At 46.4% G+C, this 22,946-nt stretch overlaps 2 protein-coding genes and 1 non-coding gene across 3 annotated transcripts; 2 read left to right on the forward strand and 1 right to left on the reverse strand.

The window, feature by feature from the left end:
- The first annotated feature begins 342 nt into the window (after positions 1-342).
- Positions 343-481, forward strand: LOC133902603 (small nucleolar RNA Z247). The gene has a single exon (XR_009906928.1). It is a non-coding gene; the product is annotated as a small nucleolar RNA Z247 (small nucleolar RNA).
- A 13,890-nt stretch (positions 482-14,371) lies between these two features.
- On the reverse strand, positions 14,372-15,009 carry LOC133901159 (uncharacterized). The gene has a single exon (XM_062342430.1). It carries the CDS (start codon positions 14,951-14,953, stop codon positions 14,657-14,659), a length of 297 nt encoding a protein of 98 aa, XP_062198414.1. The 5' UTR covers positions 14,954-15,009; the 3' UTR covers positions 14,372-14,656.
- A 4,827-nt stretch (positions 15,010-19,836) lies between these two features.
- On the forward strand, positions 19,837-22,304 carry LOC133901998 (probable inactive receptor kinase RLK902). Its single transcript, XM_062343562.1, has one exon. It carries the CDS (start codon positions 20,253-20,255, stop codon positions 22,212-22,214), a length of 1,962 nt encoding a protein of 653 aa, XP_062199546.1. The 5' UTR covers positions 19,837-20,252; the 3' UTR covers positions 22,215-22,304.
- Positions 22,305-22,946: the final 642 nt, after the last annotated feature.

Genomic DNA, 22,946 nt, shown 5'->3' on the forward strand with positions numbered 1-22,946 from the left:
GGCCATCTTACAGGTGCGTCCAAGGCACCTGATGCTGAGATCAAAGACAAGGACGGGAAGAAGGTTCCCAACCCGGCGTTTGAAGAATGGGATGCTGTCGATCAGCAGATCCTCAGCTTCCTGCTTTCATCGCTAAGCCGGGAGATCCTGGTACAAGTCTCCACCGCCAGCACTGCAGCACAAGCATGGCGGTCCATTGAAGACATCTTCGGCTCACAAACTCGAGCAAGGACTGTCAATCTACGGATTGCATTGTCCACTACTAAGAAGGGTAGCTCGACCGTAGCTGAGTACTTCGCCAAGATGAAGAGCTACGGCGACGACATGGCGGCAGCCGGACGACCACTCGATGACGAGGAGATGGTCGAGTACATCATCACCGGCTTGGACCAAGAGTTCACGCCGCTTGTTTCTGCTCTGGTTGCAAGAGTAGAACCGATCACCTTGGGAGAATTATACTCCCAGATGCTCAACTTTGAGACAAGACAAGATCTTCTCCACCCATCTGAGCAAGGCTCGGCCAACATGGCTGGCCGTGGAGGCCGAGGTGGAGGATCCCGTGGGCGTGGCGGCTTTGGTCGTGGACGTGGTCGTCCACTTGCTCGTGGTCGTGGCAACACCAGCAACAACACGGCTGCGCGTCAGGGAGGCCGCGGCAACTCCAACAACAACCGGCGTCCTGTGTACAACAACAACTATCAGAGTGATGATAGGCCACAATGTCAGGTATGCTTCAAAACAGGTCATACTGCGCTTGAATGTTGGCACAGATTTGAAGAGGACTTCGTACCAGACCAGAAGCATGTTGCTGCAGCAATGAACTCTTATGGTGTCGACACCAACTGGTATATTGATACCGGTGCCACTGATCATATCACTGGCTAATTAGAGAAGCTGACAACTCGAGACAGATACACTGGCAGCGAGCAGATTCACACCGCTAGTGGTGCAGGTATGGCAATCAGTCACATTGGTCAATCTACTGTTAATACCCCTAGCCGTACTCTTGATTTAAACAATGTTCTTTATGTTCCAAAGGCTAAAAAAAATCTCGTTTCCGTTCATCATTTCACCAAAGATAACTCTACCTTTATGGAACTTCATCCTGACTTCTTTCTAATTAAGGATCAGGCAACCAGGAGCACACTTCTTAAAGGGAAATGTCGCAATGGACTGTATCCTCTCCCTGCACCTTCAATAAAGCATGCCTTTGGAACAATGAAGCCATCCTTGTTGCAGTGGCATGCACGTTTAGGCCATCCTTCATCGTCTATTGTTCGCCAAGTGGTTGCTAGTAATAGTCTTCCGTGTCTGGTTGAGTCCAATAAAATGTCTGTTTGTGATGCCTGCCAGCAAGCAAAAGCTCATCAACTTCCATATCCTAGATCTGTTAGCAAGTCGAGTGCTCCATTGGAACTTGTGTTTTCTGATGTTTGGGGTCCAGCACCCGAGTCAGTCGGTCGGAAACAATATTATGTTAGTTTTATAGATGATTACAGCAAGTTTGTTTGGGTTTATATTATCAAGTTTAAATCTGAGGTTTTTCAGAAATTCAATGACTTTCAAAACCTTGTTGAAAGAATGTTCAATCAAAAAATCATTGCTGTTCAAACCGACTGGGGAGGTGAATATCAAAAGTTGAATTCCTTTTTCAATAAAATAGGCATCTCACACCATATTTCTTGTCCTCATGCCCATCAGCAAAATGGATCTGCTGAAAGAAAGCATCGTCATATAGTAGAAGTTGGTCTTGCGCTTCTTGCTCATGCCTCGATGCCCTTAAAATTCTGGGATGAAGCCTTCATGACTGCTGCATATCTAATTAATCGCACACCTAGCAAAATTATTGACCATGACACCCCTTTTCATCGACTCTTCCACCAAAAACCAGATTACTCTACTCTACGCACTTTTGGATGCGCTTGTTGGCCTAATCTCCGTCCATACAACACCCACAAACTGCAATTTCGTTCCAAACAGTGCGTGTTCCTTGGGTATAGTGTTCTTCACAAAGGGTTCAAATGTTTAGATATTTCTTCTGGTAGGATCTACATCTCCCGTGATGTCACATTTGATGAGAATGTGTTCCCTTTTTCTCAGTTGCACTCCAATGCAGGTGCAAAGTTACGTTCAGAAATTCTTCTTTTATCTCCCAGTCTTTTGAACCCCAATACGGCTATTTCTGGGACTAACAGTATGTTTGATCATGGGCCTGAATTGCCCCCTGCTAATGCCACTAATCCTGCTGCCAATGATGACGCAAACCAGGTGCAAATTCCAGTCAATGCAGTTCATCAGGAGGAGGCAAGTCACAGCACGGGTTCCTGTGTCCCTGCGCCAGGAACTGTTGTCAATACGCCGGTTACATCTTCTGGCCACAGCAACCGCAGGGAGGCAGCGACGAATTTTCCACAAGAGTGCGATGAACCTGAAGGCAATACAGGTCACGGGATGGCAACTCAGGAGCCGATGACTGATACTGATCGGCCTCACACAAGACTTCAGAGTGGCATCAGCAAACCAAAGGTATATACTGACGGCACTATCAGGTATGGGTGTTTCACCTCATCTGGTGAACCACAAAATTTGGAAGAAGCTTTAAATAATGATAATTGGAAAAATGCTATGGACATAGAATATTTAGCCTTAATGAAGAATAAAACATGGCACTTGGTTCCCCCGCAAAAAGGAAGAAACATAATAGGTTGTAAGTGGGTTTATAAAATCAAAAGAAAATCTGATGGCAGCTTAGATAGATACAAAGCTCGTCTTGTTGCAAAAGGGTTTAAGCAAAGATATGGCATAGACTATGAAGATACCTTCAGTCCAGTTGTTAAAGCTGCTACAATTCGCATTGTATTATCTATTGCTGTCTCTCGAGGTTGGAACCTTCGGCAACTAGATGTTCAAAATGCCTTTTTGCATGGGATATTAGAAGAAGAGGTGTACATGCATCAACCTCCAGGTTTTGAAGACTCTGCAAGGCCCAATTATGTCTGCAAGCTTGACAAAGCTCTTTATGGCCTTAAACAAGGCCCCAGAGCCTGGTATTCAAGGCTAAGTGTAAAACTTCTTGCTCTTGGTTTTAAATCTTCCAAGGCTGATACTTCTCTATTTTTCTATAACAAGGGAGGCATTACTATGTTTGTTCTTGTATATGTTGATGATATCATAGTAGCAAGTTCTACAGAAAAGGCCACATCAGCACTTCTGAAGGATCTACAAAAGGAGTTTGCACTCAAGGATCTTGGTGATCTTCACTATTTCCTTGGGATTGAGGTGAATAAGGTTTGTAACGGTTTGGTTCTAACTCAAGAAAAATATGCTACAGATTTATTGAAAAAGGTTGGCATGTCAGATTGCAAACCCATGAGCACACCTCTTTCTACTAGTGAGAAATTATCTTTACATGAGGGTTCACCACTAGGATCTAATGATGCAACTCAATATCGCAGCATAGTAGGTGCGTTACAGTATTTGACTTTGACTAGGCCAGATATTGCATTCTCAGTAAATAAGGTTTGCCAGTTTTTGCATGCTCCTACTACAATCCATTGGACAGCTGTAAAAAGGATTCTCAGATATGTGAAACAAAGTACAAAGTTGGGGCTTAAAATACACAAATCTAGCTCTACTTTGGTTAGTGCCTTTTCTGATGCTGATTGGGCTGGCAATGTTGATGATAGAAAGTCTACCGGAGGATTTGCAGTTTTCCTAGGGTCCAATCTTGTCTCTTGGAGTGCTCGTAAGCAACCTACGGTATCAAGGTCTAGCACAGAGTCTGAATACAAGGCTATTGCTAATACTACTGCTGAATTAATATGGGTTCAAACTCTACTTCGAGAAATAGGTGTTAATAGCCCAAGAGCTGCTAAGCTATGGTGTGATAATATTGGAGCAAAGTATCTATCAGCCAATCCTGTTTTTCATGCTAGAACCAAGCACATAGAAGTTGATTATCACTTTGTGAGAGAAAGGGTATCTCAAGGTCTATTAGAAATTGAATTTGTTCCTTCTGGAGATCAAATTGCAGATGGATTCACTAAAGCCTTATCAGTTCGACTTCTGGAAAATTTCAAGGTCAATCTTAACCTAACAAGGTTATGATTGAGGGAGGCTGTTAGAAGATAAGTTGTACGTGTTTATCTTGTAACCTGTAACAACTAGAGATAAGTATCGGCTTGGAGTTCTAGAGTCTGTTTGCGCAGTTGTAGTTTGTTGTAGAAGTCAAGAACTCCCGGCTGACTCTATCCAAGTTGTTACAGCCATGTAAATCCTTGCGCGATTTGTTGCCTATTTAACATGTAACAGCGGCTCCTACGGGGGTTAAGACGCTTCACCTGCCCTCTGATTTTCACAGGCCCTGGGGAAGGGACCAACGCCAATGGCCATTACTTCAGAAGAGCTCAAGCTTGTTGTTCCATGTCTCCTAGTGATCGAACAATGCGATTCTCTGGTACGTGACGAAGGGGTCCTCGAACTCCCACGACGCCGGGCTCGTGACCACGTCGTCCAGCACTCCAGCCCCAGCAACATCGGCTCCGGCCACTCCATCATCTGCAGCCACTCCGGCCACTCGCCGTCCATGACGAGTAGGACGACGAGGACGACAACGAGGAAGATTCGGGCGAACTGACCGTGCTGTTGGCCGCGGGCGGTGCGCCGACGACGTCGATGTCGTCCAGGAAATGCACCATGGGCATCTCGTCAGTGCAGAACGCCTCGTGCTCACCACCCGACGCGGCGGTTACGGTGGTATTATCCTCCTCCGGCTGCTGAGCAGGAGGGGGAAGGGGAGGAGCGGGCTTGTGGGTGACTGGGTCGATGTCCATCTTCCTGTCTCGATGTGCGTGTTCCAGTGGTTCTTGATCTTGTCCGTCCTCCCCAGCAGATGCGACGCGATCTTAGGCCATCTTCAAGGAGGAGGTTTTCACTACTACGGCACCTCTGAAACACTGTAACACTCAGATTTGCTCTTCAACAAATGCAGTATCCGGTGCTACAGTGTCGAGAAGGGAGAAGCTGTTATTCCAAATTTACTGGAACACTGTAGCAACCGCAATACTGTTTATAGAGGTTGACTGTGGGTTCGGAGGGAGGAGAAGAGTAGTAGAAGGTAGGAAATATAGTAGCTGTTGGATATAGAAAAATAAATAGTATTGTAATAGTATAAGAGGATGCTGTAATAGTGTTATATGGGATGAATTTTTAGAGTATAGACCACCAGTTGCCGAGCTACGCATGCAGGTCACACTACTTAAAAAACTATTTTTCGAGACATCTAGAGTGCATTTTTACATGTGGCTTATTTGAAAAACCGTCTGCGTAGTTAGCGGAGGTCTGCTGTGGTTATGGACCAACTGTAGAAATATATTTTCACAGACGGTTACTTACATGAACCGTCTATAAAAATATGATGATTATAATAGACGGTTAATATAAGGAACCGTCTGTGTAAAAGATTATTTTCACAAGCGATTTTATATGTGAACCGTATGTGAAAGTGGGTCATTTCCACGTACGGTTCACATAAGGAACCGCCTGTAGAAATGACTGACAATATATCTTAAATAATTCATATCTTTTTCATACTAAGTCGGATGAGCACAAAATCTATATAAAAATTGTAGCCCTCGACGAGATCTACAACTTTGTAGTTGAAAAGTTTTTCATTTGAAATCATTTAGAGGTTCAAATAATGGTTTGAAGTTTCGGATAGAAGATATCAAAAGGATTACATACGGTGTTAGTATCTCTAGCAGTTCTCTGGTGGGATGGTAAGTAAGGTTCGCTCGAGCTGAGTAGTCCCGAGTTCGAGTGCTAAGAACCGCACGTGTACGTATTTCACGTGAAAAATCGCATGACTTGTGACTTGCGACGTCGTGACCGTGGGGGTGCATGGTCGGTTAAAAAAATTATTATTTTTGAATTAAAAAAATATTGATTCGGGAACTAATTATTACAGGCGATCCGCTTAAGAATCTATCTGTGAAAATTGATTTCTAAAGGTGGTTCGCTTAAGGAACCATATGTGGAAATCAGTTTATACATGCGGCCCACTTAAGGAACTGCTTGTGAAAATAGATTTCCACAGGTGGCTCTTTTACGCCTGTGGAAATCATTCATTTCCACAGGCCTTTGATTACAGGAGGATGCGCTAAATGTCTGTAAAAACGAGTTATCAATCGCCTCTAAAAATAGTTTTTGTAGTAGTGTCGATCACCATCCTCTCCTCCTCCTCCGACAGCAGATCACGCTTCAGGTCCGACCGCATGTAGTTGGTCCACCAAAGTCGACAGCTCCTCCCGCACCACAACAATCCTATTCAAAGAGCACAAACACGAGTGAGTTACGTTCACGGTGTCTTGTCGTGGCTGCAAGCATGGGCGGACCTCTTATGATGCAAGGGTATTCATTTGAATATCTAACTTTTTTGCAAAACAAATCTATTATATATAAGCTATACATGAATATATATAGTTTAGTCGGGCCGGATTTTTCTTCAGCCCTAAAGTAACACCCACCAGCAGCCAAAAGCCCATCGTGGCCATGGCATCATGCCATCACCCTGCGGAACGAACCAGTCAACAGCCGGCCACCATCGCATGCATCGCCGTTGCAGTGTCCGAACCGAGGGTCAACCACCTAACCGCGAAACAGACTCGTCGTGACATCTAGAAGCTCAAGCCTATGCCAATTTTGCTAAAGCACGAGCCAATCACGTGATATGCACTTGAGTTCATCTGTCGGCCGCCCGAAATCCAAACCAAATCCACGGGATAGAGATAGAGGCGAGTAATGGATCAAAAGGAGGAAGAATCCCATAGCTATGCGCGAGCTTTTGCCCAAAAGATAGAGACTCGAGTGCGTTTGAGACCTCATAATCGAGTTCGGATTGCCGCCGTCACCCTTTTCAAATCCGAGTCGAATTAGCGATTAAGAGAGCCATCCGCCTATAATATGCGACCTTAGAGCCTCCCCAGATCATCCTAAAGCTTTTGCCCAACTCGCTGAGAAGAAATCAACGCCCGGAGCCCTTCGCAAACGAGCTCTGAAGCTTCAAGTTGTCGTGCGTCGTCGCCAGCCTCTCTGGAGCCTCTTCGACGTCGACGTGTGCCCTAGGTGAGTTCCCCGTGACGCCCTGATCCTTTTTCGCCACTCGTCGTCGAGTTTAGTTCACCGGAGCACTGTTCCGGTGAGGTTCCAGCCATGTGCCACCGCAGGAAGAGCCGTCGTCGGTTCGCCAGAGCCGAGAGCCAAAGCATCGGAGCCATTCGATCCCGAGCCAACGACCAAGATTAGAAGCTTGCGTACCCTTTTGTGATCCAATCCAAGAGCGCCACGTGGTATACATAAACCCAGTCAGCCGGTCCGCCACCTCACTTGCCAAGTCAGATGCCACGTCGGTGATATTGTCTCATGTGTCGTGCCATGTCAGCATGCAGTGCCCATTCAACTTTTCTTTTCTTTTTAATTGTTTTGTTAAGGTCATAAATAGTAAATATTGCGTAATAAATAGTTTTTCTATATAAAAAGAATTCTAATAATAATAATTAGGAAATTAATTTATGATACTGTTTAATAATTTTAATATTTTATTTAATTCTGTTCAATAGTTTTAAATAGTTTTATAATTCAAATAAATGCTAGACAAATCCAAAAAAATCACAGAAAATTATAGATGGCTTTGGAAGAATTCTAGAAAATTTCTAGCAACATAATTTCATATGTAGAAAATCTTTCTAGTCTTGTTTTAATCTTTAGAAAATCATAACTTGTCAACCGTAGCTTCGTTCTGACCCGTTCTTTCGCCGAATTGTCCAGAATAGTGTAATCTTGTGAGTGGTGATATTTGTTTGTGTGATTTTTTTGTTCTTTTTGGATCTTGATGTTTATGTGTTGTTGTTTTTTTGCGTATGTTACGAGTAGATGCTAACGTTCAGGAGGAGCTAGAAGGTCTGCAGGATTAGGATTTTAAAGACCCAACTGAGTTCAGTGAAGACAAGTTGTGTTCTTGATCATTTATCCCAGATTTTAAATATTTTGTTTTACAAACATCCATGCTAATAATTTTATTGGGAATTCTAAGAGTTATGCTTTACCCAAGTCTTCCCTTATCATCCTTATCACCAAAGTATGGTTTTGGATTATGGATGGGTAGATGATGCTTAGCATTGCTTTGGAATGGTAATCATGATAATTGTTCCACAAACTTGATAATGGTCCTAGCAACAATGATAAAATATGACGGAATATATTTTTTTAGCAACATGTTATAGGTATTTGAGTAGGCGCTATGATGAGAAGTATGGTTGGGAAAGTGGTAGTGTTGCTCAAATCTAAGGACCGGTTTGTGGGGTGACATTTCTATGTTTACAGTACAACCACAAGCCTGGTATGGGACAGGTCTAGCCAAGTAATTGCTTACTCTTAGCATAGTGTAGATAAGGTAGAAGAGCGGTGAATGGACGATGTCTTACGATCCAAAAGGCTCAAGAGGAGGCTTCCGTTGTTGAGGTAGAGTCACGTGGCAGTGAAACCTTAGCGGGTAGATATGTGCTGAGAGAGGCTTTGTAAAGGCTTTGTAGTGTATTATCCTGGCCTAAGCTCATACTTAGACCTAAGCTCTTTTAACTCACGCACAACTTTCTTAAGTAACTTATCCTGGCTAACGAGAGCATTATTCAAGGTATCGACTTGAAAAGAAAGCTGGTTGTAGGAAGGTAGTACCTCAGTCGAGGTCGTTGTTGTTGTTGTCGTCCACCATAAAGTAGAGGCCGGTGAAGTCCTTGGCCTTTCTTATTCTTCACTTGCGGTTCCTCCTCCTCCGAGCTCTCCTCCTCACTTGAAGAGGTGTCGATGTCGCTGAGAGCTGCCACGAGCACCCTAGAAGCCGCCTTGGCCGCCTTCTTGGCCATCTTGTCGTGTCTCCTCTTGAAGAAGGGATTCTTGTTCTTCTTCTTGTGCTTGTCAGAGTCGTATTCACGGTCCTCTCTCTTCTTGAGCTTGGGGGAATCCGCCTTAAAGTGAGTGGTATCATCACACTCAAAACAAGCACGAGAGCTCCCTATCCTCTAGTCTCTTCTGTTGCTGTGGAAGCGGATGAACTTCTTCATAATGAGAGCAAGGTCCTCATCATCCAGTGCATCCACCTACTCTTCTATGATAGAAATTAAGGAAGACAAAGTAAAACCAGTCGGTGAAGTGTTAGCACAAGAATAGCTAGCTCCAAACTGATTGCCACCATTAGGTCCGAAAACCAACGCCATGTTCTAAGGTAGGGGGTTTTCGAGGCCTATCTAAGCTATCTTGGTTATCTCGGTAGACTTGAGCTTACTGAAGAGTTCATCACAAGTTAACGTGTCGTAACTTAGCGACTCTTTAATACTTGAGATCTTCACTTCTCATGTGCTACGATCGAGAGCATAGAGAAGTTTGATCGCCCTCTCATGATCAGAGTAGGGCAAAACACCAGTAGATCTAATATTTCTCATAATTCCATCAAAGTGAACAGACATAGCATCTAGAGATTCAGCGGATCTTTGTACAAATATTTGATATTCTTGGTTGTATGTGCTTTAGCGTCTTAGGCCTTTATGAAAGATACTCACAGTAGTCTAGATCTTCCGGGCAGTACGCATATGTTGGATCCAGTCAAACTCATTCTAACTTAGGCTTGTGAACAAAATATTTCTAACCTTGTTGTTAGCCTCATACTGTTCGATTTTAACCTGAGTCGTGCGAGCAGCAGAGACTGCATAGTTCGAATCAACTATTTCCCATATTGCACTTCCTTGGTTTAGAAGATAAGTCTCCATGCGCACCTTCTAGTACGAAAAATTCTCATCATCAAACAAAAAAATCTTTTCACTTCTCTCCATATCGCCTACAGAACACAAAGTCGGTTAGGGTCAACAAATGATCAAACCGGCTCTGATACCAATTGTAGGACCGAGATAGACAACTAGTGGAGGAGTGAATAGGTGCCTTACAATTTTTTACGAAATAGATGGTCTACTCCTTATTCACCCAACGTTCCTCAAAAATGTATAAACGAAAGCATAAACTTTAGAGAGTCAAAACGAAAAAGAAAGTTCCAAGGCAATATGATTCTACGGATAGAATATGAATCATATGCCCTATTCAAGACCATTCTATGTGTCTTTGTGCACAAAATCTTAAAACTTGAATGAATAACAAAGTAAAAAATAGTCACCGAAAGAAGCAACTCCAAGTTTATAGTCTAGAGGCAAGATGATTCAAGACTCTCTCAAATACGTGAGTATTTATGAACATTTATGCCTCTAGCAATAAGAAAAATTACTTCACATAGGTGAAAAATGCAGCTCAAAAATAAAAACAAAAATCAATAAGAAAATCAGAACCAAAAAAGAAAAACTTGCAAACTTGCAAGAAAACCAACAGAGAAAGACTAGAAAAAAGGGAATTCAAGCATATACAAAAACATAAACATCATTGCTCAAAGAGACCAGCCCTATTTTAGATGGATTAAAAGGATTTTTCTTTCAAAAACTCTCACCTATTACATAAGCTAAACATTCATCTTTCTCTACTTAAAACCCTAGCAATAGACTCTCAAATAGGTGGCACAAGAGGCTCAAGTGGCTAGTTCAAACTTTTTCATAGCTCTATCCATCTATTTATAGGCTTAGGAAACTTGACCCCTAAGTTTTCTAGTTTGTTACCAAACTACTCCTCTCTTGTATTATACTCCTACCTACCACCGAGGGTATTTTAGTTCATTCCTTGCTCCGTCCATCGAACGAACGCGGCGCCTTTACAACCTAGTTTTGTCTCGACACAAGCTTCACGATGGTACCCCATACCCCTCCAATCTCTCCATGGTTTTGAGACCTAACCGTGAAACTCTCTGCATGCTTTTTAAAACGTAACTCGTCACTTGCTTACACCTTAAGCAAGCGTTCTGATATCGACACGTGTACTCCGTCTTACAATGCTGACCGCCGGCAAGTCTCTCCCGCTCCCGATCCCTCAGACTTCCTTGTCATTTGCACCGGCATCTTTTTTGCTTGACTTTGTCAACACGCCGTCTTCTTCATCTGTTTCATACTTTATTTATCTCTACGTGTACAACTAGGATCACACTTGATTCTATCCAATCTGCTTGATCATTTTTTACTAAGCATCCACTTAGTCCAGATCACCCGCTATCAATCACTAAGTTATATGCGTCATCTACACACCATGAGAAAATCTAACATATTTCTTTAACTTTAACTCAGTTAATCTATAATGAAAATGTTCAAACCAAACTTAAGTAATTTAAAATTCAACAAAACAAATCAATTAACCTATTAATCACTTATCATATATAAATCAACGTATATTTTAATTGGTTTCTCGTTATGGCTCTGAGCAGAACAGCCGCATAGACATTACGGCAAACGCCTACACTACGTATCCGGAGACCATGCAAGCCGACGCAACCAAATTACCGAGAACACCCAACACTATCCCAGGACTTTTTTTTATTTTAGCTTTTTTAAAACTAATATTTTAATAATAACCCGTCGAACCCTAAATTTTTAGAAATTAGCCATTTTTGTCACGCCAAAGTGTCTAACGTGACTCACCAACGTAATCACGCCATATTTATTGACGTGACCAAAGTGGCCACGCTGGCGAAAACTCCGACGCCTTTACACGTGAATTCGACGTGGCAGCCTGAGTCACGCCAAATTGGTTGGCGTGACTCAGGTGAACAGTATTTTCTGCGGTTTTAATGGTTCTGTTTCCGTTTTCTCTATTTGAGCAGTTGGGTTAGATTTTGGAGTTTTTTTATTTTAAAACCTAGATGTGGTATTGAGGTGAATCCTTTTAAAATGGATTCATCATGAATTATAGGACATACAGAAAAAGTTTCATGAATTTTAGAGTACGACAACCCCACTGCTCAAATAGAGAAAGCGGAAACAGAACAATTAAAACCGCAGAAAATACTGTTTATCCGCGAAAATACTGTTCACCCGAGGTACGCCAACCAATTTAGCGTGACTCAGGCTGCCACGTCGAACCCACGTATAAAGTCGTCGGGGTTTTCGTCAGTGTGGCTACTTTGGTCACGCCAATGAATATGACGTGACTATGTTGGGGAGTCAAATCAGATACTTTGGCGTGATAAAAAAGGTTAGTTATCGAAAATTTAGGGTTTGAAGGGCTATTATTAATATATTAATTTTAAAAAGGTTAAAATAAAAAAAAGTCCACTATCCAAAGCTTCTGATCGTGGATGGCAATCGCGACTTGAGGCCCATCCTATTTGGAAATGGATCGCGAAAGATAATCGAGACATGAGGCCCAGCCCATCGCGAGAAGGGATCCCGGGCCGTGCATCCTGGATCATACGGTCGGAAGGGCTTCGCATGCAAATCTCCAGCATGCTCCGGAGCATCGCCCGTGCCTTCGCCGTGGAAGCTTGATCGGACGGCCGCCGAGCGCTCCATCCTCTCTCCGTCGTGCAGTTGGCGACGCCGGCTGCCGCGCCGCCCAGGTCCTCGAAGGCCGCGGTAGTCTCAGGCTCTAGCGCAAGTCGTCTGGCTTGGCTCGATGAATTGCCTTGGAGGAGAAGGAGAGTAGGTCTTTGTAAGTTTAATGTATCGCTGCTCGTTGAGATTTGAGACTTGGGTGTTGTCATCTCGATGTCTGGTGCAGAAGAAGCAAATTATGTTTTCAGTGATCGATCATCTTCTTGGTTGCCACGCATTTCAGCTCCTCGAAGCTCCAAACGAACCAATCTCTGCTTTGTCATAACAAAGTCCCGAAGCATGCTTCAGTAAGCAGGCAATGACTAAGGGCATGATTGGTTGATGCATGGGAGAGAACCTGCCTGACTAGGATCATGCCCGAGACGCGCCGGATGCTTGTTTGTTTGGCACCCTTGCATGACGCAGGCACGTGCAGCCAGGCTCAGGCGACCGAATAGTGACGCCTGACTCCGGCGCCTGCGACTGGTTGGATGTGTTGAGTGATACCTGGATGGGTGGCGATTCACGAAAGATGAAAACATGTTAGTCAAAGTATTTATTTATTTCCTAAATGGCATGTTATCCAATCTCTAGTATAGTATCACTCAATTCAATCTCAGGCTCAGGTCACCAACCAAACAATCCAATCTCAAGCGTGCCTGGTATGGCAGAAATAATCAGAATCTCAATCTACTTTCAGGCACCACTTTTTCTCAGGCATTGAGCTCAGGATAGCATTTAAACAGGCCCAAACACAATTTGCCACCTGACCAGTAAATAAATGATCATTGGTCTGGTCCGGTAAGAACTGAATTCCTGCTTACCCACAAGCGTTTGTAATTTTTCCTGTCTGACTGCTCGCAAAATCTTATTACATACTGACCTCGCAGAGAATCTAGTCTCTGCCTCTTGCTTGAAGCCTCAAAATGGCCTCACAGTCGTATTTCCATGACGCATATGCATGAATCTATACTACTGCAAAACATCAGACCTCGCACTCTCATCTGCTTGACGGTAGTAATAGTGTTCTGAAGGACAACTTGAACAGCAGTCCGATTTCTTGGGACGAATGTGACAAATGATGATGCAGATTTAGCCACTGATATTTCTCTCCCGCCTGAAACAAGAGCTGCCGATATTTTTTGTGCCCGGAGACTATCTCCCAATTATAGGACAATCTTGATCTATCTCGAATTGTTCAATAGTAAAGTGCCTCAATTGTCTTTCTGATGTTGACTCCTAGGGCCAGAGTGCTGCCGCGACATGGAGATCAGGTCGATGGATTCTTCTCCTCGCCGCCGCGTCAGCGGCTCCAGGTGGGAAACCTGTTGAATTATTGCAGATCTTCTTCTTCACGCGCGTCAAAGGTATGGTCTGGTTAAGCCACGTGCGTCAATATCGAATGGCTTACATGACCAATCCCGGTTCCTTGTCAATTATGCAACCTCATTCCGTGGCTCCTCTGCAACTGTTGGCCATAGCCTGATTGCATAACCGGCGTTGGCAGATTGCAATTTGAGCTCCAACGATTACCCGTATGCCAAATCTGATTTATTTACAGGACAAATTGTTGGGATATATATATATATAAAAGAGTTGTTACATATAGATTTGAATTGTAATTGGATGAGATTAGAAATAGAGTTGTAATTAGACTTTTATTTTTGGACCTATAAATATTATACATCACCTCTATAACCGCGGAACGACAAACATATACCCCAATGATGTAGGCAAGATGGCTAAATCTCTTTAAAAAACATCATTTCTTATATGTTGATATTGTGTTTAACTTATTAATACGGATGATGCTTTCGCTAATACCCTAACACAAACCGTGCAACCTGAAGGAAAAACAGGTCAAAGAACACAAGACCACGCATGGTGAGCAGGTAGAACAGATCAAAGAACACAACAGCAGACATGATGAGGAGGTGAGCTCCCTCATATATACAAGACCAAGAACAACAGACAGCTAGAACACAACGTGCTGCTACTTTCTATACATGGCGATGCTGCCATTACCCTACCGTCTACTAAGCTCCGATCCCATGAACATAGGCAGAACATGGACGGGCACCATGGCTCGCTCTCCCTACGTATCTACAACGTGCTGGTAGCAGTAGCTGATGGGAAACAGAGGCGAAGAACTACACCCAGTCTCCGACCGAGATGGCGTTCCCGGCGCGCCGGAGCGGAGACAGCGGCCGCATGACCCGCCGCGCTGCCACCGGGTCGTAGAAACGGCCGGCGGGCCTGGTCTCCAGCAGCTGCAGCTTCAGGAGGTGCTCCCTGATCTCCTCGTCCTCCTGCTTGATCCTCCTGACCTGGCTGTGCACCAGCAGCACCTCCGGCTCCACCAGCCGGTCCTTGATCGCTCCTCCTCCGGCGCCTTGCTCCGGCACCTGCACCCTCTCCTCCATCGGAACAAACGGTGATCTTGCCATGAACACAAGCTCATAAGCTTTTGCTGAATTTATTACAGCCTACAAAGGATCAAGCTATTGGTGACTCGGTATATATAGCGGTCAGAGGGGCTATGAGGTTTGGGTTTTGTTTCTGAATCACTCAGTTATTTTTTTTCGAAGGAAAGCGATGGCTGCAGGAATGGCTTCCGAGCAGTCGTCAAAACAGTTGGGAAAGGAACGCCCTGGCGAACCATCTTAGGTTTTTCAAGAGAAAATTGATTATATGCTTCAAGATTGATCAAACTTTCAAGGCACGAATTAATTGTGCTAGATTTTTTTCCCAGTCCTCCGTTCTTGGTCGTTTCCATGTGTTATGTTTGCTGACTAGTCGTATAATAAGAACCAAAAAATATAGTAGAATACATGGGCTTTTGCTCGTTCTTACAATACTGAGAAAAAGCAAAACCGCACACTCGATCATTTTTTTAAAAAAATAAAAGGAGTTAGTGGAGTTCTATATATGATTAGCCAAGATCAAGAAGGTGAAGAAATACCCAACAGGGTAAGGATTTCCCTATCACAAGCGCTGGTTGCTGCTGCACCCAACTTCCATATTGAACTGAATCCCCAACGCGTGCCGTCTGAAACAACCAAAGTAACCGATCAGAGTAGGCAACAACCAGAATCAGACGGCTCCCAAGATCTCTCCTCTGGACACTGTGGCCTACATGTCATGTAACGGCCCAAGGCGAACGCAACAGAAAGGTTTCACATGACATCGCTTTCGTAACCTGTGAAACGCGTGATGCGGATTTCACAAGTGGTGTAGAAAAGTGCCGTGAACGGGAATATTTTACCGCATTTTTCTGTGGCCGTCAGCAGCTGGTAGATACCATTAGGCACCAATCGGTTGAGCTGTCTATGGTTTAACTTTCGTCGTCCGGCGTTTTTCTTACCCAGGCTGCACTCCGTGTCGACATAGTTTTGGCTCATCTTGCACATCAAAAAGTTAAAACTGAGAGTAACCTACGTTAAAATAAGACTCACCGGTGCAGAAGGAATCAAGATTGTTCGAGTGCGAACGGATTCCTAGAGTGTAAAAAGGAAATCAAGATTGTTTGAGTCCACGGTAAGAAGGAAAGAAAAATATGAGACTTCCGCTTAGCATGAGTGTGATAAAGAAAATTATCCAAAGCTCCAAAGTCAAAAGAAAATTGCTTGGATAAGGCCGCTCGACGGTTCCATTTCACCAGGTGCAGGTTGGGATCGGAGCTGCATTAAAGTGAACGGATGGTTATGCGAGCAATCGATGCAAGCAACCCCTCTCTAACTTTACTACATGACACGCTTTTCTTTTTTTTATTAAAAGGTGGAGCGCACACACACATACACCATTACACACGCACACTACACTCACGGGCGAGTGTATCCTATCAAACGTCTACAGGTAATACCTTTGAAAGTATTGTGTGGACGTAAATCGTTAGCAACAAGATTTTAACATTGATGAATAGTCATACCCTCACGCTTCTATCATCATACCAAGAGGTGGTTCCACATGTCACACTTTTCATAATTGATGCTACTCCCTCTGATCTCAAATATAAGTCTATTTGGAGCTAGGCACAAGAATTACAGAGGATGGTACAAGGACCTTATTACCCATCAACTATTGCTAGAGTTAAAGTGAGTGGTAAGTTTACTGCATTGATTAGGGTATTAAGTAGGGGCTAATATGGAAGAACGAAGCAAAAATGTGTATTATAGTTATGATAAACTTATATTTGGTATATTTGGAGAAGTCTATTAAGACTTATATTTTGGATTGGAGGGAGCAAGTTTTGTCCCTACATGATCGAACCATATGGGCGGCAACGGGTCAGGTCGGGTGCGGGTTGAGCCAAAACTCACCAACCATGAAACCCGAAACTCAAAACCTGGCCCGCACCTAAATTGCTAAACGAGTTAAATTTTTCTCCTAAACCTGAACCCGGAGGGACCCAAAACCTGATGGGGACCCATTGGGTCTGACTACAGAGAGCAAGTGCAGCACAGATTGGAGCAATGCATAGCAATTACAACCAATAAAAACAATAAATGTTTGATTCTAAATAAGAAGACAAGTTAAAATATTTGTGATGCATGTGTTCAACAATAAAAGTCAAGTAATAAAATCATTAACAGCACTTAAACAATAAAACCCCTATCAACAGAATAAAACCCTCTAAACACCAGCTACCAGCTTACAATCTTACATGCCATATTAGAATAAAAACCCATTTGTCCTCTTCCAAGCAATATGAATGAAACTTGAAACCCTACGTATATCAACAGAAAGGGCACCAGCCACCAACTTACATGCCATATCAAAACTTCAGAAGTGGGCAATGCATTGCCTCACTTTGCAATTGCAACATAGTTCATAGTAGCATACAAAATTCATACAAATTCAGATCATACAAATTCAGTGCATACAAACTGATCTAGCAATTTTCCATTCAATATGTACACAACATCTTAAAGGGACATGAATATCTACAAAAATATGTATACATAGGAACATGAATGCTTACAAAACCCCTAAAAACATTTATTGCAAAAAAAATAAGCACAAATCAATCATCTTTCAATCATCTTTCAGGGCTTGTCAAGGAGATATAATTTTGTAGCCACCTTATCTTGCCACTACTGCTATTTCTGCTGTCAACTACCTGGATGAGAATCCCTCAGTTCTAGCAAACCTAAGGAGTAATATTGCTCTTTTGCACAAAGGTAAAGATGGTTCTATTGTCATTTAACTATTTGTTTGATCAGGTTATATGTGTTTGTTCTTTTTTTTGGGTTAATGAGGAAAAAGATGGGTACAATACTAAGACAACTGTCTAAGCATAAACTATACATAAGTCATGTTATTAGTTGGTAGTTTTCTGTACAACTTGTTTTTCCGATGAATTCTAGTTTTCTAAACTAGGCAAATAGAATTAAGTTGTTAAACTTTGTTTGTAATCTATGATATGAGCTAGGAAAGTATAATATGGCATGTCAATGCATACAACATACACAACACAACACACCAACAATGAATAATCATCATGGGAATATTTGCAAGCTCCAAGGCTCATTGTGAATGTCGAGGCCGAAAGGGTGGCTGTGTGGATCCGTTGATGGGACGGCGCGGCGCGGCCGAAGGGGAGGCATGCCGGTGTGGATTCGTGGATGGGAAGGCGCGACGCGGCCGAAGGGGAGGCATGCCAGTGTGGATCTATGGATGGGATGGCGCGGTGCGACCAAAGAAGATGATGATGTAGTCGGGGGAGGAGTCAAGCATGACATGCGCAAAGGGGAGCATGGCATAGGCCTGGACAAGCTTGATGATCGTGGGTGTGGTGGAGGGGTGGAGGTGGAGCAGCAGGAGGAGGTGCCCATGTGTTGGTGCGTGGCACAACGCGAGGGATGGAAGGTGGGCGGGCGCACGGTAGGAGGCTATGAGGCAGAGGAGGCATCACCGGGCGTGCGCGGATGCGGGAGGAGCCAAGTCCGATTGAGCGGCGGCAGCAAGTGAGGTGCAGGAGGGACCGTATGAGGCAATGAGTCCAGCAAAACTATGAATGGCCAAATAAGTCTTAGATGGCTAGGGTTTAGTGATGAACTAGGTTGAGCTGAGACTCCCCTTGATCAAACTTCAAAGTCATTTCGAGTACCCATGGATCACCCATGGAGTAATATCAAATCTGCCGCTAGACTCAGTGGGCAGGATTTTAAACCCGAACCTGCATCAGCTGGTGCAGAACCTATGGAGATCTAAACCCACGAGTCTAGCTACCATCCGTAATCACCAGTGTCTCTTTATTTTTGTTGTTGCCTTGTTGCTCTCGAGGTCTCATATTTCACAAGATGAAAGGGGCGCTCAGATTAACGACGTCCATTGCTTCTTCGACAAGAGTAGCGTTGCTCGTTTAGCCGGTTCGAGTAATAAACCCCTTTCCGGGTGCATGTACCTTTCTTCCATTACGCTCAAACGCTCAGACCATTTGAAGTTGTCAAGGATATTAGACCATTTGCCCTTCCAATACGAAGAGACCGCGAAAAAGACAGCGAGAATCGTCGCAAAAAAAGAAAGAAAAAAAGAAAAATACAGTGAGAAATGTATGTGGTCTGAGAATTGTCACAATAACTAGGTGGATGAAACCACGCTTCAGAGGTCTCTGCTCCAGAGTCCCGTTCTCTCGTTCTCGCCGACTGGAGAAGGTCGAAAGCTATAGGAGGAAACAGACAGGTCGCACTGCCCCAGCTGGGCTGCCGATGCAAGACCGCTTCAAAGGTGAACGAGTGGCCAAACGCTCCCAGTCCGGCTGCAGTCGGGCATAGCTAGCTGTGCACGAGGTCCCTCTCCGTCCAGCCAGCCGGCCGCCTCAACACCATCGGTCAGCACAAGGCGATTCGATCACGCGTTCCTCCAGCACGCGCAGCCTTGGGCATGGTACGGCCGCGGCGGTCAACCGGCAGTGTGGTCAGCAGCTAGCAAACTCGTACGTGTTGGCCCCAAACGGCGCAGCCTGCGTGCGTACGTGACAAACCTGATCGATCGGGGAGATGGTAGCCCGTCTCCCGCCGCGCCGGCGCACCGGCTCAAGAGCGTGGGCGTTCACCGCGCGCCACTGCCGGACCACACCCCGTTTCCTTTCCCGCTCCCACGTGAAGAACACATAAAAAAGTGGCATGAGATCGCCGTGTCGCCTGGCTCGCGCGCACTCGAGGTCCAGCCACGACTGCGCACGTCCGACCGTAGAAGATTAGTAGCGATCTCGCAGTGCCATGCACGCCACCGATTAGCGAACGAAGAAGTCGTGGTTAAGAGCTGCGATCAACTTATTACTGCTCCCACTACTAATAAAACCTCATGCCCTGCTCTCTTCGTGCAGCAGACGCAGTCTCCGGATTTTCCGAGACGTCCAAATGGAAAGCGCCCCGGGCGTCGCCGTGCAATTTGCTCCTCCAGCTTGCTAGCTGCATCCATCTCCTTCCATCCATCCATCCATCCATCGATCAAGCTGTATCACATCGACTCAATTGCGATTGCGCATCGTCTCCTTCCTGCAAAGCCCGAACTGCTAGCTTCCAACGCCACATTCCTGTCGTCACTATATACTACTCGTAGCTCCGTGCACACTGCACCTTCGCTTAACGGTTTTTGTCGCGGCAGTTCGCGCTGTCGCCAACGATCCCTCTGGCTTCGTTCGCCTCTGCGGCGCGCTTGCACCGAGTAGCTAGCTGCCTACATACCGAGCTGGTCCTGTACCGTGCTGTGCGCCGTCGTCTCGCCGATCGCCGGCCGGCAATGCGGCGGCCGCTCGACGGTGTCGGCGCGGTCCTCCTCGTCGCCGCGCTGTGGTGCTCCGCTCTCGTCCCCCACGCCGCGCCGGACCTCGTGGCGGACCGCGCTGCTCTGCTCGCTTTCCGGGCCGCGGTCGGCCCGCGGCTACCCTGGAACGCGTCCGCGGCATCCCCGTGCGGGTGGCGCGGCGTCAGGTGCGATGCCGCCGGCCCGCGCGTCGTCGCGCTAAGGCTCCCCGGGGCCGGCCTCTCCGGTCAGTTGCTGACCGGGACCGTCGGCAATCTGACGGCGCTACGGTTGCTCTCGCTTCGCCTCAACTCGCTGTCCGGCGAGATCCCCGCCGACATCGGGAGCTGCGCGGAGCTCAGGTACTTGTACTTCCAGGGCAACCAATTCTCCGGCGAGATACCGAAGGGGTTCTTCGAGATCCGTTTGCTGCAGCGGCTTGACCTCTCGAATAACCGGATCGCCGGCGAGGTCTCGCCAGAGTTCAACAATCTCCGGCGGCTCGCCACTCTGTACTTGGAGAACAACAGCCTTAACGGCACCCTACCGGCGGACCTTAACCTCCCGAAGCTTCAGCTGTTCAACGTGTCCAACAATAACCAGCTCACCGGCCCCGTACCCGCGTCGCTTGCCCGGAGGCCAGCGAGCGCCTTCGGTGGGACTGGGCTCTGTGGCGGACCGCTTAGCCCATGTTCGAACCCCCCGCCGCCATCTCCATATCCGCCGCCAACGCCACCCTTGCCGCCGCCGTCTCCTCCGGCCGCTGGTAATGGCAGCAAGAGCGGAAAGCTCTCAGGCGGTGCAATCGCCGGCATCGCTGCGGGTTCCGTCGTGGCGTTCTTGGTGTTGATCGCCGTGATCTTTTTCCTCTGCTTCCGGTGTCAGAGGACAAAGGCTGACAGGTCCGCGGAGATGACAGCCGACGTCGACGTGGACGGGTCTCCGGTGTCGGTCACCGTGGCGAGTGTGCACAAGAGTGGCCCGAAGCGGTCGCGCTCCTCGCAGACCGTGGCCGGCAACGCCAAGAAGCTCGTGTTCTTGGGAGGCGCGCCGGATACGCCGTACGATCTGGAGTCTCTGCTTCACGCGTCGGCCGAGGTGATCGGGAAGGGCTGGCTGGGCACGACGTACCGCGCCACGCTCGAGGGCGGCACCGCCGTCGTGGCCGTCAAGAGGCTCAGGGAGGCGCCCATCCCCGAACGGGAGTTCCGTGACAAGGCGGCCGCGCTTGGCGTGCTCCGCCACGAGAACCTGGCGCCGCTGCGCGCCTACTTCTACAGCAGGGAGGAGAAGCTCCTTGTCTACGACTTCGTTGGCGCCGGAAGCCTCTGCTCCCTTCTCCACGGCAACAACGGCGCAAGCCCGGCGCGCCTCGACTTCACAGCGCGGGCGCGCATCTCACTCGCGGCCGCGCGCGGCGTCGCGTTCATCCACGGCGCCGGCTCCGGCTCGTGCCACGGCAACATCAAGTCATCCAACGTCCTCGTCACCGACGCGCGCGACGGAGCATACGTGACCGACCACGGCCTCGTCCAGCTCGTCGGTGCACACGTGCCGCTCAAGCGTGTCACCGGGTACCGCGCCCCGGAGGTCAACGACCCGCGCAGGGCGTCTCAGGAGGCGGACGTGTACAGCTTCGGCGTGGTGCTCCTCGAGCTGCTCACAGGTAGACCGCCCGCAAACTCCGTGCCCATGAGTGACGGCGTGGACCTGCCGCAGTGGGTGCGCACGGTGGTGCAGGAAGAGTGGACGGCCGAAGTGTTCGACGCCAGCATTGCCGTCGAGGAGCGCGTCGAGGAGGACATGATGCGGCTGCTGCAGCTGGCCACGGACTGCACCGATGAGCGGCCAGAGCGGCGGCCTGCAATGGCTGAGGTGGCGGCGAGGATTGAGCACATTGTCGAGAGCGCGCTCCGGAAGGCCGACATGGACGATGACTTCCATAGCATTTCACCTTGACCTGTCAGAGCGATCGGTCTCAGAGATTCTTTTCTGTTATCTTCTGTTCGTGGATGCAAATTGTGAAACGATGTTAATCTTCAAAATGTTCATAGTATTTTTTTTTCTGGGGAGATGTTCGTAGTATTTGTTTCGTCTTTTTTTGGGTAGGGGGAGGGGGGTTCATTCTGCATTTGTCTCGTGAAGGCATGTCACATCTGTTCATCGTGACAGTACTAGAAGAAGCTTAGGAACTTAACGAAGTTTACAGTTAAGCTTTAAGGCCTCTTTGGAACATGTGAAATCCCTGCGTTCCAAACAGACCTTAATCCATATTGACGCCTATTGTCAGCGCAAGTTTGAAGGTTAAAAATGAGCAAGACCAACCATCCAAGTCCATACAGTTTGGATTCTCCTGCGGTATTGCGAGGTTGGAGACAGTTTCTAGCGCAGCCCAATCTTGACTTGATCAGTCAGGTATCTCAGTGTTATGGGCCTTAGGCCTAGGAACGGCCACTGCGAGGCTGCCGCACAGCTAGGAGTCAGCGGTAGGAAACTCAGGAGATAAGATAATTAGTTGCCTTTGAGCTTAAGTTATGGTTATATAAGGTTGTCACAGATTTGGTAAGTTACGATTTATTAGATTTGTTAGTGGAGTCCTGCCCGGCTATATAATATCCACCCATATCGCATCAATAATTAAGCAAGAAAAAAACTCTAAAGAGCAGTCAGAGTCTCGAAGAGGAGAGCGAT

This window comes from Phragmites australis, chromosome 20, assembly GCF_958298935.1.
Source record: "Phragmites australis chromosome 20, lpPhrAust1.1, whole genome shotgun sequence".
NCBI lineage: Eukaryota > Viridiplantae > Streptophyta > Magnoliopsida > Poales > Poaceae > Phragmites > Phragmites australis.

Coding starts and splice junctions, on each gene's coding strand:
- LOC133901159 (XM_062342430.1), bottom strand. CDS start 14,953: ATGGCAAGATCACCGTTTGTTCCGATGGAGGAGAGGGTGCAGGTGCCG.
- LOC133901998 (XM_062343562.1), top strand. CDS start 20,253: ATGCGGCGGCCGCTCGACGGTGTCGGCGCGGTCCTCCTCGTCGCCGCG.